Here is a 16889-nt window from a genome sequence, read left to right as displayed (position 1 = left end):
TTTTCCCCCTTGTGGTGGTCCCCCCGAGGCACATGCCGCCTTGGAGGTGCCCTCGGAGGCCCTGGGCAGGTCCGGCTCGGTGGCATGGCCCTAGCTCGGGGCCACCTGCCCCCAGGCATCTCCACCTGGTGGCAAGGCTGAGCCTCGCCAGCGCAGGGTCCCATCTGGCCGGTGGCTCCCGCGCCGTCTCCGCGCGTGGAGGGCACCGGCAGTGGGACGTACGCGTTGGGTTAGCCGGGCGGTCAAATACATGTGATTTGCACGCAGCTGGAGGCACTGAGCTCCGCGCCAAGCTCCTGAGTGGGAGGCGGTGGCGATCGTGTCACTATCTCTGTTGCATGGCCCTCAAGGTGCAGGTCAGGGTCAGCCCTTGAGCTTACTAGTCCCCAGATAGGCTCGAGCCTGTTTGTTCACCGTGTTACCAAAGCGCCCTTGCAGGTGTCTGGATCTTGTGGTCCTGGTAGTTTGGGGCATTCTGGGCAGTGGGTCTGTCAGGTGGAGCACAGCTGGGGTCGTGTTGTCCCTCATGCAAGAGGCTGTGAGGGAAGAAGAGGGCAGTGTCAGCCTGGTCACAACTCTTCTCCCATGGCCCCTGCATGAGGGGCCAAAGTGGCACTGAAATTGCCAGTCACTGTTGCCGAAAATCCCAACAACACATGTAGAAAAGGGCAGCATGTAGGAAGGGGCAGCAGGAGTCCACCAGAAGCTGAAGTCTGGTTCTGCCCTCGCATCCACAGCAGCCTTCCCTTGAGGTTGGTTGCAGTTTTGGGGTCCCCAGGGAATAGAAGCTCTTGCTGGCCGAGCCCTCCCAGGGTTTCCAGTCTTCCTTGCAAGCGTTCCCGGGTCTCGGTGTCAGGTAACAGCACCCGAGTGTCACATGCTTGGGGCTGTCTCCAGCAGTAATGTGAGGGACAAGTGGCGCAGGGCGCCGAGGCACTCGGCGAGCGCGGAGGAAACCGGAGAGAGCCGCGCCAGGCTGATCCCGGGCAGCTGTCGAGGCTGGGCACCCTCACCGCGCACGCACGGCTGCTTTGTGATGGGCCACTACTGGGAAACACTGGGAAACACGTCAGCAGTCATGGAGCTGGTGGTTTTCCACCCTGTGTTTTTCCTTCTCTTACCCTTAAGAGGAGGAAATGCGCTTGTGGTGTGTGATGGTCATAGAAAGAGGAGCTTTGAGTTGGTATCTAATGGGTCCTGAGCTAAAAATCACGGAGTGTCTAATGGCTGGAACTGCAGGAGAGGTCTCCGGGGGAAAAGATGAACTCCTCAAACACACCAGTTTTGACTTGCGGTGTCCAACCGAGTGGCTTCCTGATATTGCAGGGCTGTGCTTAGCCTAAGAGAAATGAGCATACTTAGTTCCTGGAAGTAACCTTTAGTTTAACTGGAGCTTAGTGCCAGTGGCCTTTACAGTTTGGCAGGCACAGATGATATGACCTTTACCTTCCCGCACCTGCGTGGGTGTTAGGAGCTCCCTGCTTGTCCAGGGACTAACGAAAGTATTTTTGCTGTGACATTTCCCTTGGTGCAGTCTGGAGGGATGACACTTCCTTGGAGGACCTTCTTGCAGCAGTCTTAGCTGCAGAGCAAAAGCTGTAAATCCCACCTTGGTCTCGCTTTGGTGTGTGCAGCTTCTCCGTTCTCTTTGGCCAAAGTGATGTTACACTTGTAATCGCAACGTGCTATGTAATCTAGGCAGGCCTTATCAGCAAGTTATTCTAGTTTGAAATAGAGTAACTAGGGGCTGTGCAGTTATTTTGGGATCTCCTGAGTGGCAGGCTGAGTCTAATATCTCTTGTAGGCTATTTTGGGAAAGTTTAGATGTTCTCACTCTGAGAGCCAAAGTGAGGACATCTGAAAACTAATAGGAGGCAGTCGTTTTGTATTTGACTGGTAGAGTCATAGGTGGCCAGGGTTCACATGCAGAAGGCTACCTCTGATAGAAGCAGGTGACCAACACGTAGGAGATGTGAGTGCAGGAGCTGGTTCATATCTGTGGCTTGTGCAGGTGGAGGCCTCAGGCACTGCAAGGCAGTGCTAACTCAACAGCCCTTGATGAAACGGTGGTAGCTTTGCAGAATCTTGCTATTAAAAGGTTCACACTGCTGTAACTCCCATTGGGAAAAAGGGTGGAGGGTTGCAGATGTCAAGTACAGAGAGAATAGGCGATGTTTCGTGGTAATTGTATTCAAAGAGTGCCAGGACAAGCTGTTGTGGCTTGACTGAGTGAAACACTAACCTGCTTGTCAGATGCAACCTGTAAAACTGCTAAAAATATTAGCAGAGCCTAATAAACTGCTGCTTCAAATCCTTTACTTCTCATGCTAGAGGGAGCAGATGAAATTGCTCTCGTTTTCCTTGCTTGTGTTCTGTCCAGGGCTTGTTGTTACCTAGTGGCTGATTGCTAGCCAATACAGTGTGAAATATATCTGCTTCGGTAGGCTGGATAGCTTCCCTCTGCTTGGAAACCGCTTTGCATTTTGCATGTTGCTCGCAGAAGACATAAGGTAACGTGCAGAGATCTGCTAAAATTAGATGCCCTTTGCTGGCCTTGGAATGCCAAGACAAAGCACTTCCATTAAATGATGCAATAAACCAGGGAGGAGCAGGAGTCTTGCATCATGCCAGGCAAGTGCAGCCAAAACTAATGCATAAGCTCTCACGCTTGCCTGCATGCGTTTCATGGAGCACGTTGAAGAGCATGGCTGCTGATGAGCCTACTGCAGCTCCAGTGACAGCTCCAATGGAGCTTCTGGACATGGTTGTTTCTCTGAGGGATGGGGTCGTTCAGCTTTAGAATTGAGATATTTTGGAAAATACAGGTGCACACTGAGCATGACATGGAGTAAGGCAGTACCTCACCCAAGTGTAATAGCAAGTTGAGATCCCTTTTGGTTGTGAGAACAACAGAATTGGCTCCAGAAGGTAGTGATAACTTACTTTGCTCTCTTAACATCATGTTTGACCTAGCTTTAATAAGCAAGAGCTGGATAGGTCATCACACTTCATTCCTTATGTATTTGGGAGCTTTCTTCAGTGCTCTTGTCCAAGGACTTCATTAACAACTTGGTGGTGGCAACTGTCCCTGTCCTCCATGATCATCTCACAGACCACAGGACTACTGCTGCTGGAGTAACTCCTATCAAGAAAAGCTGTTGTTCAGCTACAGGGCAGATTGCTACGCTATCTCACTATGGGCTTCTTGGGGGGACCTGCTACAAAGCATTAGCAGCAGAGTACTGAGATGCTAATTGAACTTGATGTTAGTCACATTTCAGCTCGGTATGCTCGAAGTTTGATGAGATTTGAGGATGCAGTGCTGGGCTACGGACGGCAGAGATGAGTGTCTGTGTGTGTGTGTGTGTGTGTGTGTGTGTGCATCCCAGCTCAGCAGCGAGGCCACTGGGTTAGCTCTCCTGCAGGCAGGCTGTCATGCTGCCCGTGCCGTGAAAATCTCCCCTTCTCCTGGCCGCATTACCACGACTGCAGCCAAAGGTCCTGCAGCTCAGACCTGCTCTCATGCCGATGCTGTTCTGTTTATTAAGCTGCATATCTTTCCCCCGCTGCTGATAGCAAGAAGTTTTGCTAAACGCTGCCTGGGCTGAAGTGTCTCTTCTCGTTGAAGGTGCAAGAGCAAAATGTGAGGAATCCCAGTTTGCATGTAGTAATGGACGCTGTATTCCTTTACTGTGGAAATGTGATGGTGATGAAGACTGTTCAGATGGCAGTGATGAGACGACTTGCGGTGAGTACGTGGGCAAAAGCAGTGTCTTTGGAGCAGAACTTGGTGGTCATCCTTGGTTTGGATTGGGTGGGGAGGTAACGAATTGGTTGCTGTCCCGGGGATAGAGATGCTCGTCCAGCACCTCCATTTCTGGAATAGAGAGTAGAGGATAAACTCCCGAGGGCAGATGAGGGTCTATCTTGATGCTTGTATTCCTCTTATGTAGTTAAGCTTCACTGAGCATTGTGAATATCTGATGGGCTTGGTGCCCGAGGTAAAAGCTCAGGACCAAAACCCTTAAATTGCCAGGATAGTTACTGTGAAGAACAGACTGCAGTTCTTTCTCTCTTATTGCATTAAGATGTGGTAAAAATCAGCTGCTGTTAGCACTCAGATACTGCTTAATCCGTGATTAAATGTCCCTTCCTTTTTTTTTTTTTTTTTTCATTTTTTTTTTCTTTCTGTAAGAAAGTGATGCTGTTCAGCCTCCATTAACACTAAATTTACTTCTGGCTGGCTGCTCTTGCTCTCAGCACCCTTGGAGGCCAGGGCAGGGTGACCAGATGTGATTAGACAAGGGAAAAGGGGCTCCCTGGCCAACCCTCTTGTGGCTGCACTGCTCGAGCAGGTCTGAACAGGTACCCTAGGGCTACGTAATGCTGCACCTCTGCAAGGCAAATGCCTTGATGAGAAACTGCAGGCGTTCAAAATCCAAATGTAATTATTACCCGTACCCATCATTAATATCCTTGGTGCAACCGAGGTTTGTTCCAAGTAGCAGCTCTTGGAGCAGCGTGGTCCCCCTTAGCAGCACCCCGACAGCGGGTGCCTGCAGGAGGGTGGATGTTCCCGTGCCCCACAGCAGCGCTTTGGGAAGCGCTCTCATGGGGCTGGTGGGAGGAGATGCTGGAGATGCTGCACGGCTTGGCTGGAGCAGCAGAGCACGTCCCCATGCTGCAAAAGTCTCGCTTAGCTCTGGTTCCTGAGCGCGCTCCTGTCCTCCTCCCTTGCAGTGAAGAAGACGTGTGCGGAATCTGATTTTGTGTGCAACAGTGGTCAGTGTGTGCCGAACCGGTGGCAGTGTGATGGGGACCCGGACTGCGAGGATGGGTCCGACGAGAGCGCGGAGCTGTGCCGTAAGTGAGCCCGGAGCAGCAGAGCCCCTGGGGAGGTCCGGGGGGCGCTGGGGCAGTTCTGAGCGTGCGCCTGCCTGCAGCCTGGCCCTGCGCCTGCTGCGGGGAAGTTCTTGCTCTGGAGAGCACCTGGTAGCGTGACCCGCGGCCACGTCAGCAGCTGGACAAGACTTCTGGCTTGTTGAAAGGGCTTGGTGCGGAGTGGGAGATCTGCCCCTGTTGATATGAGCTGTCAGTTGATAGCGGATAGCAAGGTTCACCAAAGGTTTCCTGATGGTGAGCAGCGGGAAGCACACTGGAGCCTCGAGTGGTGCAGTGGCTTGTTCACTGAGTGACCATAGTCCTTTAAGAAGGCTGATTGTAAAATAACCAGACCCCGAACAGGAACTGGGTGACTGGATTCATGGTGGGGAAGAAAGCTAAAGTGCAAAGACCTAACTAGACACTCTTGGAACTTACTCCGATCTTACGATTTCTACCTAATCCAGGAATATAGATCCCGTGGATCTATAGCACTTCATTTGTCTGTATCACTAGGAACTGCACTGAAGAGCAATCCACATGCTCAGGTCCTGCTGCGGCATGCGGTCCACGACTTCATGTTACAGCTTAACCTTCTGCAGTGCAACTGGTGGGCAATGACACGGCTACCAAAACAAAGATACTCCTGCTAAATACTAATCTACTAGGAAATGAAAAGTTTTTGTTTGGTGCTGACACCTAACTGCAGTTGTGTCCAGAGCTGGAGCCTTTCAGACCCAACTTCAGGAGGACTCCTTAAACCCAAGATCAGTAGTTCTTAAGTTTCAGGACTCTTTAAATTGAACTTAAACTTTTTCCAATAGATATGAGAACATGCCGGGTAAATGAAATCAGCTGTGGTCCTCAGTCAACCCAGTGTATCCCAGTGTCCTGGAAATGTGATGGTGAAAGAGACTGTGACAGTGGAGAAGATGAAGAGAATTGTGGTAAGGGAAGAAGGAAATGGTGGCTGCATAACTCTATTTGAAATTGACTTGACCTGAAAGGAGCTAGCTGGGCAGTATACCTGGGAAGATAATTCTTCACAGTGTCAGTATCTCCTTAACAATACATTCACGTTCATGTTGCAGACTTGTTCCAATGCTCCCCTAGTTTCCTGAGTTAAACAATACAGCATTATAAGCTATTCAGTATTTAACCTATTGGATTTTTTTTTTTTTGTCAAAACTAGCCAGAAATCACAATAGTTACAGGCTTAGCTGCATGTCAGGCAAACCACCACAACTTGCTCTCTGCAGTTTCTCAGGAGGTAACTCTACTTGGTGATTGCATCTTGTCTCTTAAAGATAGGGTAGTGACCTGTAACCAACCTTTAGGGTTTTGCACACTTGTCAGAAATTACAGAATAGGGATTTCAGGTGTTGTGAGGGACAATTCCAGGGCAGTACTTGAGCAAAGATGTGACCACTAGCCTCAGTTCAACAGTCCTGGCTCATTTTGAGCTACCAGCACAGCAGTTGCCCAAGTTTGCTGTGAGCAGAGCCACAGGGTAGACTTCTGTCAGCACTGCTTTACCCTGGCAGGCAGCAATATCCTGAACGTCGGTCTTCTGCTCCACATCCATGGGATAGCTGCCCAACTTGGCAAGCAATGGCCTTTCTTTCTGATCAGTAAATCCACAGGCAATGTCTCTAATGGAGCTGATAAAACTATCAGCCTAGGCATACTGAGCTGCTAGCTACACTTCTGCAAAATGAGCATGATTGGTACTGCTATAAGTTGTGTGAATGTGCTAAATGCCATAGGATCAAGTGGTGCAAAATCTTGATCTGTTATCCCCAGTCGTCCGGGCAAATGGGCCGCTGCTCTCCTGGGGACCAGCACACAGCACTTCAATTTCAAACTACAGTGCATGCTGACCATCTGGCTATCTAAACCACAGTCTGTACTCCAGAGTTGGCAATTCTCTTACCTTCTATCTCTGATTCACAGAGTCTGAGCCTGTTCTCCCAGAGACTAGCACTCCAAAGGGGAACAGCCCAGCTGCTCCAGAATAAGTCATATTTACCCAGTAGCACAGCCGATGCCTCCCACTCACTGCAACAACTAGAACGATAAGGACAGTCTCTGCAGGTTTCAGTTGGCCACCTGCAGGACGCTTAGGCTCTTCCAGAGCCTTACCCAAGATGCTGACCTACTGTCAGCTGGTGAAGCCAAGAACCCGCACAGCAAGACGCCCTCCTTAGGAAAATCTGCCTTATTGTGATAATCTGCTAATCCGTGACTCCTATCACTCCAGGCAACGTGACGTGTAGCCCGGCAGAGTTCACCTGCAGCAGCGGGCAGTGCATTTCCAAGAGCTTCGTCTGCAACGGCCAGGACGACTGCAGCGACGGCAGCGACGAGCTGGAGTGTGCGCCCCCGACCTGCGGCGCCCACGAGTTCCAGTGCAAGAGCTCCACGTGCATCCCGGTCAGCTGGGTGTGCGACGATGATGCCGACTGCTCGGACCAGTCGGATGAGTCTCTGGAGCAGTGCGGCCGCCAGCCCGCGCCCGCCGCGAGGTGCTCCGCGAGCGAGGTGCAGTGCGGCTCCGGCGAGTGCATCCACAAGAAGTGGCGCTGTGATGGAGATCCTGACTGCAAGGATGGGAGTGATGAAATCAACTGCCGTAAGTTAGCTTGCTCCTTTCTTCTGCAGAACGTGCTCCTTTGCTTCTGTCCGTTCCTTCAGCACACCCTTGAAATTTAACTCTGCAGTGACTCTGTCCTTAGCTTCTCGGACCTGTAGACCAGACCAGTTCAGATGTGAGGATGGGAACTGTATCCATGGGAGTAGGCAGTGTAACGGTGTGAGAGACTGTCTGGATGGCACTGATGAAGCCAGCTGTAACAATGGTGAGTGTGGGACTGAGCAAGCGTAAAGATGTCACAGAATCTCTCTTGAAACTGATGGTCACTCTCTCCGTTATATCAGTCATTCAGTGCTCTGGACCTGGCAAATTCAAGTGCAGAAGTGGAGAATGCATAGACATCACTAAGGTGTGTAACCAGCAAAGGGACTGCAAGGACTGGAGTGATGAACCCCTCAAGGAGTGTAGTAAGTGAACATACTCATTGCATTGCATTGAAAGGTAGACTGTGATTTTGCTTCCAAGTTGCTGGCTCTCAGACTGTGGGCTGCTTATCTGCATTATCTTAGTGAGAAGGAATCAGCCAAAAGCAATCCCCTCAGTAGGGTAGCTTCCCCCTAGCCAAACGGGCTCCTGGGATAGCTTCTCAATGGCTACAACGCCCTTGGTAAAAACTAAAACTCTGCTGAAGCTTCCAGAAGCTTCAGTTGTGTTACAGGTTGGTAGCTGCAGACTACAAGCAACATGATAAAGACAACTGAGCAAACGTGGACCTTGACCTTTTGGTCGAGGTGGACCTTTTGCACATGACTTCAAGTGCCAATAGGGTTTAGCAGTTGTGACAGATATAATTTGAGGGTATGAGTATGTAGTAAAGCATTCCATGAGTAACACTTAAAGACTAAATGTAAATGTGTTTGCTATCTAAGGAAAAGCCAATTCTCCTCTTCCAGACATAAATGAATGTCTTGTGAACAACGGTGGATGCTCTCATATCTGCAGAGACCTTGTTATAGGCTATGAGTGTGACTGCCCCGCTGGTTTTGAACTCATAGATAGGAGAACGTGTGGAGGCAAGTATCAGCTATGTCAACCTGGACCCCACCAATGGTGTTGGATGAAAGCAAATGAGTTATGTTGTCTTTGCAGACATTGACGAATGCCAAAACCCTGGTATCTGCAGCCAAATTTGTATCAACCTGAAGGGTGGCTACAAGTGTGAATGTAGTCGTGGCTATCAGATGGATCTTGCTACTGGAGTGTGCAAGGCAGTAGGTAAGCGTTTGCATAAGATTTCCGCACCTCCCAGTCATGGAAGCCACATAATGTACCTTACTGGAAAGGAGGCACTGCCTGTGCTGTTGCAGGCGTTTTGACCAATTTTCCATGTAACTTGTAAAGGTTTGAGTACTCCTAACATCCCTTTCCAGGGACAAGTTGTGGGAGGGAGAGACAAACAAAGTAATGACACAGTGAAGCCATCAGCATCCGCTATCGTTAGGGAAACAGACGGTGCTGAAACTCTTAAACATATCTTAAAAGAACAGTTTGTGATTGCTTGTCTAGAACTACAAAAAACCTGTCCACTCTTTGTGCAGGGAAAGAGCCATGTCTGGTGTTCACCAACCGGCGGGATATCAGGAAGATTGGCCTTGAGAGGAAGGAATATATTCAGCTAGTAGAGCAGCTGAGAAACACGGTGGCTCTAGACGCCGACATTGCTGAGCAAAAACTCTACTGGGCTGACTTCAGCCAAAAAGCAATCTTCAGGTAAACAGGCTGAAAACTTAGAGTTTCTCCTATGCATCTTGCATCTTTGTTGCTGAGAACTAGGTTCTTAATATCCTACACTGAAACACTAAGTACGGCTGGTGCAAAATCCAGTCAATATCTATGTTTAATGCTAATTACAATTCCTATTAATAGTTACTAAAATTGAGTGAGGAAGCACCTGTGGAAGCTCTTTGCCTTGTGTGTTGTATCTGTATGTTGTATTGGCTGCATGTTGTATTTCCCGAGGCATTAGCGAATAGTAGTAGCTGTAGAGGGTGCAGTAAAAGCAAGCAGCTCTTGTCTTCTAGTGCCTCTGTTGATACCCGTGACAAAGTTGGAAAACACATCAAAATCCTCGAAAACATACAGAGCCCGGCTGGAATTGCTGTGGACTGGATTTACAAGAACATTTACTGGACTGACTCAGCTGCAAAGACCATTTCAGTGGCTAGTCTAGATGGCACAAAAAGGAAGGCTCTGTTTTTCTCTGAGCTGAGAGAGCCAGCTTCCATAGCTGTAGATCCTCTCTCTGGGTGAGTATTTGTCCTGATTCTCTCAAAATATCAGACCAGCATAACTGACTTTGGTATCCTTTAACTAGCTGCTTGTTAAATGGTTATATTTAAGCCTCAAGTACTACACCAGTACTCTAGTGCATCGTACAAAAATTCTATTTTACAGCTTTATGTACTGGTCAGACTGGGGTGAGCCAGCGAAAATTGAGAAAGCGGGAATGAATGGATTTGACAGACAGCAGCTTGTGACAACAGAAATCCAGTGGCCTAATGGAATTGCTCTAGGTATGTTGAACTGGTGTTGGAGCTATTCTGGATCTTTATCAAGCTGTTCACCAAGAAAACTAACGTCGTCCTTTCATAGAGCTGCTTGCAGCTGCTGAGAAAAGTAATTTCCAGCATGTCTGAAGACAGCAGGCAACATGACTTGCCAGATACAGAAGTGATAACCCTTTGTGTGTCTGCTCTGGTAGGGGCAAGGGCCACTTAGGCCCCACCACAGCAGGCCTTCTGCACTCCCAAATAGTGACAGATTAGGCTGGCTGCAACAGTGCTTGAACTTGTGAGTTCCTGTGAGTCTTCTCCTGCGGCAGGAGTCTGTGGAGATCTTCTCCATATAGATACTGATTTTTTTTTTTTTTTTTTTTTTTTTTTTAGAAGACGGCATACGAGAGCGACTAGTGATCAGACGTGAGTTTTTTTTTTTGCTTTCTCCCATGCCCCTCTTCAGATCTTGTAAAAAGCCGTCTGTACTGGCTTGATTCTAAGCTGCATATGCTCTCCAGTGTGGACTTGAATGGCCAGGACCGTAGACTTGTGCTGAAGTCGCATATGTTTCTTCCCCATCCTCTGGCTGTAACAATATTTGAGGTAAGAATAGCTTGCTGGGCTCCTTGTGTCCGAGCTCGTGCTCTTGTTGAGGAGTGGCTAACAACTCTGTTGCCATAGCTGACTGAAACTAACCCAGAAGTGATGAGATGCAATGACTCTGTCTTCTAGGACCGTGTGTACTGGATTGATGGGGAGAATGAGGCTGTCTATGGTGCCAACAAATTTACTGGAGCTGAACTGGTTACTCTAGTGAACAACCTCAATGATGCACAGGACATCATTGTGTATCATGAGCTCGTTCAGCCCACAGGTAACTTCCATATCCTTTATAAGTATGTCAGCATACACTTACATGAAGCCTGCACTATTTGGGAGGTGGTGATCTAACTGATAGAAGCTTGGGAAATTACCTTGTTTATCTATATAGCTTTCTGCTTTTATCTTGCATGCTAGTTTTCCACTTGTATGCTGGGAGTTCCTCATTGGAAGTGACAGAAGTGGTAGCTGCAGTGCCTGTTCCTCAGACCAAATAGGCTGAAGTCTAAAATTTGCAAGGAGAAACGGTTCTAGCAGAGCGATTACTGAACCAAAATGTTGCGCTATATTTAGCCTGCAAGCTCACTCCTGTCAGTTGTTCAAGTCTAATTTGTACCCGCAGGCAAGAACTGGTGTGAAGACAATATGGTAAATGGAGGCTGCAGCTACCTGTGCCTGCCTGCTCCTCAGATAAATGAACACTCTCCAAAATACACTTGTGCGTGTCCTGCTGGATACTTCTTGCAGGAGGATGGTCTGAGATGTGCAGGTAAGGTAGTAGGACTGAAATGCTTTCCAGACCGAGTAAGGAGCAGAGGGAGGGTACTGACCCTGTAAGAGGCCAGCAGGGCAGTACAGACAATATATATATTGCATGGGTTAGTCTAATGTAATTAATCTTTGTAGAGGTGCTCCTGTAGCATGCATTAATCAAGCATGCAGTCTGCAGTGCTGTTCAAAGTCCATGCTTGGCTTTTGCATCATCATCACTTGCAATAGTACCTCGCAGCTCTATGGCTTTCTGCGGAGAGCAATATGGTATGCATAAACACACCTAGTCCCCTTCTCACAGCGTTAGGGATACATGGCCTAAGTATAAACTAGTGAGGCTCTCCAGTGTATAAACATACCGTGCTGAGAACCAACAGGCTGAGCAAGGAAGTGCTTTCCAGATCCAAAGAGGCTAATGCTCTCCTGAGCCCTGGCTGTACATCGGAGTTGCCCATGCAGTCTAGTGAAGCCACTTTCTGTGTTGAACATTGACTCTGACCGCCTCAGTCAGTGTGAAAACCTTTTGCCCTTACGTGACGAGTAGTGGCTGCTTTAAATGACTGGTGTATATACATATGCCTATATCAAAGGTGGCCCCAAACAACTAAATTTCATCCAGAAAACATGAAATGAAGGATGGAATATCTAATGGTTTAAATGGTTCCCTCTTTAAGCATCTGTAGGTTATGTGTGATTGACTGTTTAAGCTGGTTCTTAAAAGTTTTTCACCAACCAATAATTTACAGCTGAGGGTGGACTTAGTAGTGAAATAACTAACGTCCGTGTTGCCGATTAAGCTAACAAGCTGCATGATCATTGTGCCATCTGCTAAACATTCGCCACCATGGATGTTATAGCGGAGCCATTCCAGAACTTCAGGATTAACTGGGTTCTTGATCTATAATTAGTTTCAGGTGCTGGAACAACTGTGACTTACACTGAGGCTAAAGATACCAGCACAACAGAAAAATCTCCAACTGTTGGACTAGTTCCTGGAGGTACTGGTCCCAATAACTCACACTTAAACATGAGAGTAACAAAATACAAACTGACCGACTTGGTCAGTTTTTCTCCTGTTAGCCTACTTGGAGTTTTTCTCCTCTGCATGCAGATAGGGAGTACAGGTCATGTATACAGTCCACGTGCAACAGCTGGAGCCTGCCGTGATTAAACTGGTTCACTTTATGGCAGCGTGGAACCCATAGTGTCTGTGATGTCCCAGGAGTGCTTGGAAGATAAAATAAATAAATATAAAAATAAAAACCCCACTTTTCCTAAGATAAGATGAAAGCTGCTAGGCTGTTCTAGCAGTGCATTATGGCATTAATACGATAGTAGGAAGCAGGTACTTGACTAGGTCCAGAAGCTGCTGGTGCTGCTGCTCTGTTGGCAGCATCCTCACCGTTTTTGCTAATTCTCACGCAGGGTTCAACATCAGCGGCACGGTGTCTGAAGTGGCTGCTGCCAGAGGGACATCGGCGGCTTGGGCTGTTCTTCCCGTGTGTGAGTACAGCGCTCCTGAGCTTTCGGGTGGCCCTCTTGTGAGAGGAGCCTCTGCTTAGGCAGTCTGGCCAGGCGCTGCCCCGCGCTCACAGTCTTCTCCTTTCCCCAAAGTGTTGCTGGTGATGGCTGCAGTGGCTGGCTACTTCATGTGGCGCAACTGGCAACACAAAAACATGAAAAGTATGAATTTTGATAATCCCGTCTATCTGAAGACAACCGAGGAAGACCTCACAATCGATATTGGAAGGCACAGCAGTTCCGTAGGCCATACCTACCCTGCAGTAAGTAAACCTTTTGGCTTGTCTGAGGCTTTTGACTCATCTTTGAACTAGGGGCAGCACAGAGTGATAAAACAGTGACTGTTTGGGGCAAGTCTCTGCTGTCAAGAGCAGAGCCCAACTAGCATACCCTAAATTACTGAGTAGAGTGAGAGTTCATCCTTTTGGCCAAAAGCTGATGTTGTAGGAAGTGTCTATCCCTACGCCTGGCATGGAGTTACCCATAGCTGCATTGAGTTGTCACCCTGCAGAACCAGCTCCTGTTTGAGGCTGCCCTGTAGGGAAGCTGTGCCCAGTGTGGGACTCTTCACTAGCACAAGGTTTGGCTAACGCTTTCTTGTTGTGAACAGATATCTGTGGTGAGCACGGATGACGATATGGCGTGAGCTTCGGATCAGCGATCTCTTCATGTTTACTTATATTTTACACTTTTGGGGATAATAACCAGGCTTGTGGCTGAGACTTCCTCCGTTCTTGGAAGAATGAAGATACTTTCTGTATGTATGGAACACTTATGTAAATACCTATTTTATACAGCTTAGCAACAAACCTTGTAAATACCTGTCCACAACAATTCAGCTTTTAGTGGTTACGGTTTTATCAGTAACCCTCAAATTGGTCAGTCAGTAACACCGCTGGCCAAATATAAAGCACTTTCCATAGAAAGCCATATTCCAGCCACAACTTGTGCTATATACACCTGTACATATGTGTATAAGTCACTTGTAAATATTCCTGGAGAATCACTATTAAGCACTTTGAAATATTTCAAATGTAAATTATTGTACACTGTCTTTTTTTCAATGGTTGGGGCAATGGCAATAGGAAAAAACGGGTTACTATGATTGCCAAAAATTTGTAAACATAAGTAATTTTGTATGTACGACTGAAACAATCTTGTTTGCTACCTGGTAGAGGTATACAGGTGTGAATGCTCTTTGAGAAACCACTGTAAATCTTAAATGCAGAGGAGGGGGAAAAAATAATAAAAAAAAAAAAAACTAAAAAAAAAGCAATTAAATTGGTCTCCCTTCTTATGATGTAAGTGGAGTATTTGGCCAAAAGACCTGTTCAGCTGACTCATTTTGACCACTTGAAGTACTAGAGCCTTCCCCTTGGATGCTCACAGGTCTGACCAATAAATGTGGCTCTAGGAAGGTGGGATTCACCTGGCTGCCTAGTCCAGTGCTGGTGGCATGAAGGCTCTTCCTTATTCACTACACAAGCCTAGTTCTTTGAGGCAATGAGGGAGGGATAAGACTCTCTTAACTTGCAAATTCAGTGGCCTTCAGGCTACCAGTGGAAGACAGGGCTGGGGAGAAGCTCAGGTCTCCCAGTCATTCTTGCTCCTGCCTTGGTAAATCATTCTCAGTCAAAACACTTCTGAAATAGTAACAAAAAATCACAATAAAATCTGGATCAATTCCTGGGCTTGGTTTTACTGCCTATTCTCGTTGCAGCTGTTCTTTCTTGTACTGTGAACTCCTTTCCTCACAGATGGGGATAGCTGCCAACTTCTGCAAATTAAAAATAAGTTGTTTCTAGCGAACTCACAACTCTTCTGGGAGTTGAAGCCTTAACCTGGCAGCTCTTATGTATCCACAACATTTTTATCTACTTTGCTGACTAGCTTCTGTGATAAGGTAGGAGAGCTGTGGTGTTTGGGGTGAATTTTCTTGTTTTTAGTAGACTAAACTTTTAAGGCTTATTAGTTTTTGGATGGAATTCAAATTTTTTCAATTAATTTTCCAGCTCTAGATATTACAACATATTTCTATAGAAATGTTACAGACCCTAAAATAGATTTTTTTTGAATTTATTTATGAAGTTGCGTGGCAACTGAATACAGGCAAAGCTCTCTGCCTGTTTGTATGTTTTGTTTTTTTGGTTTTTTTTTTTTTTTTTTAACAGATGATGTACTTCTCCACTTTCTTGGTGAAGTTCCTTGCTATCACTGGTTTAATAATAAATGGCACATTGAATAGACCAATAAAGATGCTTTCTCACATTAATGATCAGTGTTGGAGTTGCCACTTAATCCTTATTTTTCAGAAGCTGAGTTACAGAGTTATGGAAATTGAGGTCTTGGGATTTGTTATTTATTTTATCCGCCACATACTGAATAAAATTTTCAAAACCAATACATGAAAGTAGTTTCTATAGTCAGTGGAAGATCTAACTTTCCATATATTCAAAGAGCAGCAAGGTTATGGAATGGGGGTGGGGACATATAACAGGGTCTGTTACAGATGTGTTTGGCTCTTAATCTATAAATTTTATTCTACTTTACCCTCTTCACACCATCCACAGCCCACTTGGAGAGCAGGCAGGAATTCCTTCTGTAAAAACATACCCAACTTGACTAGAGAAATGCCTTGCCCTCTTTGAAAAACATACAGAAGTCAGGAAAATATATATGTGAGTCTCTGACACTTTGTTTTAGTGCTGCTTCATGTGGCTTTTTTTGGCACTTGAAGGGTGATATAGCTGCACTGAGAAGTGTCTCGGAAGGAGCCTGTCACAGTGCTCATTGCCATTAAAATAATTCTCAGAAGTCAACCGTGTTTCTGCTTCTCTGCTACAGGCTCACATGTTCCCAGAGCAATGGGGTATAAACAATCTGTTCGGTTGGATTTTATTGTCAGTATGTGACTTATGTCCCACAAAGAGTTTACTCCCAGTAAGATATGTAAACGCAGTCTCAGCAGCTTACTTAAGTAGTATTCCATGCTGACTTTTTTACGCCAAAGCTCTGTGGTTCTGAATGCCATTTAGATGCTCTTCAGCATCCATCAGCCACTGTGAGTGCAGGGCTTGTTATAAGGTTAACTTCTTCCTTACCTTAAAATCATTCAGATTTCTATACTATTGTACTTTACCCCTGCTCCCATATCCCTTCCTATCCTTTTGGTCTGCCTTGGAGCAATAACATAAAATCTACAGTGCCAACAAAAATAGAGGAGACTAAGGAAATTCTTGCATATTACTGCTTCTCCTCTTTACCCCAGTAACCATTTCTACCCCTTTTCTCCTTGTCTATTTGCAATGTTCCTTTCCCCAAGGATATTTTATTTTCCCCTCTATCTATTGGAAATAATCTACTTTTAGTCTACCATATTTTTGCAGAAGCACAGTGTAGATGCATTCTTGTTTTTTCTTTAATGTGATGCTGAATCCTGCTTAGTTTAGACCAAGAAGGAATGAGGACAAGGAGCCGGGCTTGAGGAAAGGGGATAGGAGATTTCAGCAGCTATAAGGTTTCCCTGCTCAGAAGTACTTCAATTTATAACCTTGGATGCAGGCAAAGGCCTGTTGCTTTCTGCTGTAGTCCCCACATAGCAACCCTGCAGCTCATTCATTGGTGTAGACGTGCTCCTCTCCTTGTTTGGAGCTGGATGCGAGTTTGTCACATACTTGAACGGTGCTCTTTGGAAGAAATCTGCTCTACTTCGGTACAGAAGGCAACTTAATGCAGTCCTGGTTTGTGTTTTTCAGTTTCGTTTCTTTCGAAAAATTGCTCATATGGCAAAAAAAAAAAAAAAAAGTATAGAAGTGGAAAAGGGATTGCTGAACACATAAAATTAAGATTGGAAGGGCTGTGGCACTGCACCTCTTCTGCACATGGTGTCATGCACACACTTTGACCAATTAAAGGAAAATGATCATACAGGATTAGGAGAAAACCTAACTCCCAAGCTGAGCAGTTTG

At 46.6% G+C, this 16889-nt stretch overlaps 1 protein-coding gene across 1 annotated transcript in view; it reads left to right on the top strand.

The window, feature by feature from the left end:
• VLDLR (very low density lipoprotein receptor) overlaps positions 1-14989 on the top strand; it is a 15748-nt gene extending 759 nt beyond the window's left edge. The window contains exons 2-19 of the mRNA XM_026043659.1: positions 3629-3748; positions 4741-4863; positions 5706-5828; positions 7142-7513; positions 7617-7739; positions 7819-7941; positions 8428-8547; positions 8624-8749; positions 9073-9244; positions 9556-9780; positions 9929-10047; positions 10493-10632; positions 10762-10903; positions 11252-11398; positions 12309-12398; positions 12826-12903; positions 13015-13184; positions 13532-14989. Of these exons, the coding sequence (XP_025899444.1) occupies positions 3629-3748; positions 4741-4863; positions 5706-5828; positions 7142-7513; positions 7617-7739; positions 7819-7941; positions 8428-8547; positions 8624-8749; positions 9073-9244; positions 9556-9780; positions 9929-10047; positions 10493-10632; positions 10762-10903; positions 11252-11398; positions 12309-12398; positions 12826-12903; positions 13015-13184; positions 13532-13567 (2549 nt within the window). The 3' untranslated portion in view covers positions 13568-14989. The remainder of the gene's footprint in view (positions 1-3628; positions 3749-4740; positions 4864-5705; positions 5829-7141; positions 7514-7616; positions 7740-7818; positions 7942-8427; positions 8548-8623; positions 8750-9072; positions 9245-9555; positions 9781-9928; positions 10048-10492; positions 10633-10761; positions 10904-11251; positions 11399-12308; positions 12399-12825; positions 12904-13014; positions 13185-13531) is intronic.
• Positions 14990-16889: the final 1900 nt, after the last annotated feature.

Source organism: Nothoprocta perdicaria, unplaced genomic scaffold (genome assembly GCF_003342845.1).
Source record: "Nothoprocta perdicaria isolate Ctin4 unplaced genomic scaffold, notPer1 scaffold_333, whole genome shotgun sequence".
Lineage (NCBI taxonomy): Eukaryota > Metazoa > Chordata > Aves > Tinamiformes > Tinamidae > Nothoprocta > Nothoprocta perdicaria.
Note: the sequence above shows the minus strand (reverse complement) of the source record. Positions and strands in the feature narration are given on the sequence as shown.